General features: G+C 30.3%; 1 protein-coding gene across 1 annotated transcript; it reads right to left on the bottom strand.

The window, feature by feature from the left end:
• Positions 1–730: 730 nt before the first annotated feature.
• LOC139841519 (probable protein phosphatase 2C 47) lies at positions 731–2,302 on the bottom strand. The gene is made up of 2 exons (XM_071831732.1): positions 2,210–2,302; positions 731–1,633 (listed from the first exon to the last, which is right to left on the bottom strand). Exons 1-2 carry the CDS (start codon positions 2,300–2,302, stop codon positions 731–733), a joined length of 996 nt encoding a protein of 331 aa, XP_071687833.1.
• Positions 2,303–5,779: the final 3,477 nt, after the last annotated feature.

Genomic DNA, 5,779 nt, shown 5'->3' with positions numbered 1-5,779 from the left:
TAAAGACAATACACCCGATACTTTTTACGTGGAAAACCTCTTAAAATCGAGAGTAAAAATCACGGGACCTGTAGGCCACTTAAAATCTACTATCACCAACAAGAGAGTAATACAATAGGTCTTCTCTAGATTAACCAGAGGCATACAACATCATCATACTCATGAACTACACCAATCAACAAGTATATGAAAAAACCTATAGACAAAAGAGGAAATTCGTAACCCAAAAAACTGCTACTGTTTGACCGGTTGTAACTCGAGCTAGAGACCACTTCAGACGAATTCAACGGTTGAAAACCGTGGCCCACATGTAAGGAACACGCTGTCCAATAATGGTGAATATTCAACGGTCGGATCTCCGGGGATCGACTGATTTGTGAACTGTAGTTTTCAAATACGGGAATTAGGGTTTCTCTCTTTTTCTTAATCTCTCCACTCTCTTATTCTGACCAAATGGCTGCACATTTTCTTTATATAATGCCCTAGACATACAAGGCCAAGCAAACCTTGTATTGGGCCTAATCTATTGGGCTTAACTTCCTAATATTTGGAAACCCATTTAATTGGAACTTAACCCAACAAAAACTAAACATAACGCGCGACCATGAATAAATGAATCCTATACAAAATTGTTATGATTTTCTAAATAACATCCTTCTTAGTTCCACATTATGCATCTATCATGGGTTCTTTTTTAGAACAACTATTGCCCTCTTCTAAATTTTGGGCGTCAAGCCTTAGGCGGCTCAATGTGAGAAGTAAAGCAAACCACAATCGCAGTGAGATTATCAATCGCATGACGACTTAATGCTTCATTAATGATCTCCATAACACACTCTTGAGGGTCATTAGTCTTCAATAATTCACGACGTACAATCCCCACAGCTTCTTCATTCGACATCACATCCCAAATCCCATCACAACCAATTATCATAAACTCATCGTCTTCACTCAATTCCATATGTCTCATCTCCGGTTCAGCAATCAAAACTGAGCCTAAACCATCCGGCGACTTCAAATACCAATCTCCAAGCGCTCGAGTTACACCAAGTTCACCATTCAAGTATCCGTCCTCAAAGTAACCGCCTAGTTTCTCCACTCTTTCCTTTTCTTGTAAATAAGATGGCCTATGGTCATTAGACATTTGAATTGCAACGCCTTTTCTAGAAACAACCGCACGAGAGTCACCAACGTTTGCTATTATTAGATGTCGTTCGAGTATTAAAATGCTTAAAGTCGTGGTCCCACAATAGTCGCTGATAGTGCATTCCTCAGCTAGAGCTTGGTCAGCTTGTAAAAACGCTTTGCGATGATAATCTTGTAAATCTTTTATTAGCGAGTCATCTACAAGATCTGCTTGAGGTAAATTAGACTCATTGAAGAATAATTTCATGGCATAATCTTTGACATATGAGGCTGCTTCTGATCCTCCATGACCATCAAAGATTGCATAAAAGGAACTCGCGCGAGGCCACTTGTATTTATCACCAAGATGGTTAGATAGATCATCGATTTGGATGTGTTCATCTTCGTTTTGTCTGCGTCCTCCAACGTCTGTGTGACTTCCTGACCGTATGCACGGACTGAACTTCGAACCCACTTTGCTATTTTTGATGCTAGCTGAATTCGTGGCCTGTTTACAGAAACATAAATTGATCGAGGTTAGACATTAGGCCATGAACAAATTCTGTTAAAATAACCACATATTCATTAATCACATTGAAAATTCAAGAATTGAACGACAGAGTTAAAACCAGTTGTTATTGATATTACCATATATAAGAGCTAATTATTATGTGATGATATCTTTTAATTAAAATTGATTAATTGATTAATAACATTTTTTTTTATTAATAAAATTGATTAATTGATTAATAACAAAAAATACACAAAAATATACCCTAATAACACATCAAGAAGATTATATACAAGCACATTACAAAATTCAGTTCCAAATCTGTTATCTGTTATCTGTTATTTGTGTTAAAAGTTTCACCAATAAGAGTCGATATATTCCAATTACTATACATACATCAAAATTAAATAAAGGTGACGATTTCTTTTTATTTACTGTTGATAAATATAAATATAATGTTAATACGTACATAAATACACACAAATGGATAGACTATCTAATACATTACGAAGATCAAACTTGCATACTTAATACGAGTGATTAAACGAATAGAAAAGATCAACGACGACTTACCAAATTTTCGATAATCGAAACAGAGTTGGCGTTGGAAAAGCATAAATCCAAATTTATGGAGCATAATAAACTGTTGTTTTTGTCGCTCGCCATCATCGTCACCTTTATCAACGTAAACAAATACTTGGAGTTAAATTTGGGTATTCGAAGGAATTAGAGGGGTTTTTTTTGTTGCGTAAATGTATTGTGTTGGGATATAAATTTGGACGTACATATAGTAAAGAATTGTGTGCGGTGCAAGCTCCAACATATCCACATAAACGCGCGGGTCAAGTAATCCTCTTATCAAAGACTTTATTATTATTAGATGGAAATGGTAATTTCGTAAAGATTACTAGTCTTCTATAGATTCTATTATAATGCTAAAATGATGACATCATTAAAAAGCAATTTTCTTTGTTAAAAAAAATTAAAATAAAAAAGAAAAAAAAATAGGCACTCTAGATGATGTCATAATTGTATTTATTTTACAATCTATAAATTCCAAGTTAAATAAATAAACAAATTATTAAAATCTAAATTCTTTTAAAAAAAATCGTCATTTTCATTATTACTTCTTATCTACAATAGCCGGCCACACCAATATTGTGATTTAATTTCGAAATAACATATCTCAACATTGTTTAATTATAATTATAAATAACAACATTTGAAATTATCACATCTTCACATTTTTAAATAACAGCTTACACACTTTGAAACTATCACAATTCGAAATAACATATCACACTTTTTTAAATTATCAAATCTACAATCACGTATAACAAATCAATTATCTATATATATCTTTAATCACCCTTTAATTTTGATAATGATGATGTCATAATTATATATTAATTTAATTAAAAAAATAATAGGAAATTTTTTATAAAAGAAAATACTAATCTCTCTTAAATTGTAATTTTAATTTTCTAAAAAAATTTAAAAGGCATTTATTATTATTAAGTATTATTATTAAAAATATAAATACTCAACTTTGAGCGAACTTTATTTATTATTGTTTACTTTTAATATAATAATTATAATTATAATTATTAAATTATTAATATTCAAATATGGATCCTTTTTACGAAATTAATTACGTTACATATGTATGCGAAAATACTTGTCTCTATATATTTGTAAATATAACGAAAAGATTCTTAATCAAACGGATCATTAAAATAAATGACTTCAACATTTACATTCACTTAATACCTAAAACATGTCATTAAATTGTTTCGTTTAAACAAACCCGTGATTTCACGGGTCATTTTACTAGTGTATATACTATATCCGTGAATTCACGTATTTAATAATTAATATTAACAATCTAATTAATTATATACTCCCTCCGTCCCTAATTTATTGTTTAGTATTTCATTTTGAGATGTATAAAATTGATTGACGACTTTCATAAATAGAAAAGAAAAAGAAAATGTTCTATTATGCCCTTAATGTGTATAGATTAGATTAAAGAAGAAAGAAAATGTAAGAGTAAAACTGAAAAGTAAACAGAAATTACAGTACTTTTATGAAATTTCCTTAAACTGTGATTTTTTTGTCTGGGAACAATTAATATGTGACGGAAGGAGTACTGTTTAAGCTGTAAATTAATTTTATTAAAAAAAAGTTGAAAAGACAAAAGAGCCCAAATTGAGAGTACATGGATCCTTTCTACTAGATATATATACATAAAATATTAAATTTAATAATAAATATTAATATATATAAATATAACTTAACTATAAATAATAATAATAATAATAATAATAATACATATATAATGATAAGGGGATAAATGAATTTGTTAAAATCAATAGATGAAATTAATCAGAGATGTTTGTCAAGCCTCCAAATCTAGACTAACTAACTTCCAACTAACTTCTAGTTTGACTATCGTTGACTTCTGGTCAAATATACATAATTAGCTACAACTAATTGTACAGACTTAATTGGACCAAATATCTTCTGTGTTTGTTAGCTTGTGATGAGATTGCAGTGTTGATTGAGCTCAAGTTGTTGGTTTGACCATCGTTGACCTTGTTATATTAAGTGTGTTGAGTGGGTGTTATAAAGTTAAAGTTGCTTTGTGTCCATTTGGACCCTTTTGACCCGTTTAATCATTTTAATGTCAATATGGTAATGGTCACTTTGTACAGGCCAATTATGATGTATTAAGTGTGTTAGCAAGTTTTGGTGTTTCAAAATGAGTTTGGATGTATTTTGGTCAAGTTAACCATTTTGACCAGTTAACATGTAAATGTGCATAACTCTACCTGTTTGAGTTATTTCAGGAATTTAAAGCTACCAACATGTTTTAAATGTGATTTTGGAGTTGCGGAATGATTAGGTCACTCAGGATGTCTACCAAATTGTTGTCATTTTGGGTAAAACATGTTCAAATGATTCTTAAGCCTTCTTTGCGGGCTCGTAAACAGAAAATGTTTAAACTTTGATGAAAACCAATTATTAGGTTAGAAACTAGACTTGTAGGGCTTCAAATGGTATAAGATACGTTTGAGTTTATCAAGTCTAAACAAATATTAATATGCTGACAAAATAACATGTTGGTGCCATTGAAAAGCTATTTTGTGCATCAGCAGTCTGTTTTTAAGGCATTTTCGTAAGCCATACTTTTAACCCTAAGTCTATTTTTTTTACAGATAAGTTGTCCACGAAAAGGTGAAAGAGTTTACTTTCCAATACGCCTAAATCAGATTTCAAATGAACTTAAAGCGGAAGACACTTGATAATAAATGATGTGTTAAAAAAATTTGGCCAAAATATGGGCGTAAAAAGTTATAGCAACTTGTTATGCCCATCTTTTTGATTCATTTTTTGACTTCTCCTTTTAGGCAGAATGTGTTAAACTTTGATTTGATTTCGAGAATCTAGGCAAATGAATTTAATAATATCTGATCTACGAATTTAGTGTTGGACAAAAATACCCTCATGTGCAAGTCACATGATCATACTTAACAAAACTTGACTCTTCTGTCATATACAGGTACCAAGCGCGTAATGAACTCAAACATTTGGGGTATCCAGGTAAAAAAAAAAAACCTAAAATCCGTCCATGCAATATGAATCAAATATTATGGACCAATCACGTATTTTTGTCTTTATCTATTTATTGATTATAGCTTTCTTAGGATTAATTTATTTTTATTTTATTGTTCAATGTAAGTATTTCCGCGTCTTAACAATGAAACTATCTCTTTTCTCTCAAAGAGCAAAGCGAATATAAACATGTCAAGTATATATTGTAGATAATTTTACATAGAATTTTATTATTATTATTATTATTATTATTATTATTATTATTATTATTATTATTATTATTATTATTATTATTATTATTATTATTATTATTATTATTATTATTTTGTAAAAGGATTTACTTAGAATTTTTCTTAGAATTATTTACATGACATATATCATAATTAATAATTAATAATTAGCAATTTGTGAATAGATATCGATAACGAGTGTATGGTCACCGCGCGTTGCAGTGGGTGGTTTGATTTTTGTGTTTCATTTAAAACGTTTTATCTGATGGTGTTAGAGTTGGCTCGTGCATTGCGACGG

The sequence above is a fragment of the Rutidosis leptorrhynchoides genome, chromosome 4 (genome assembly GCF_046630445.1).
Source record: "Rutidosis leptorrhynchoides isolate AG116_Rl617_1_P2 chromosome 4, CSIRO_AGI_Rlap_v1, whole genome shotgun sequence".
In the NCBI taxonomy this organism is placed as follows: domain Eukaryota; kingdom Viridiplantae; phylum Streptophyta; class Magnoliopsida; order Asterales; family Asteraceae; genus Rutidosis; species Rutidosis leptorrhynchoides.
The sequence above is the reverse complement of the archived record's forward strand: the minus strand, read 5'-3'. Positions and strand labels throughout refer to the sequence as shown.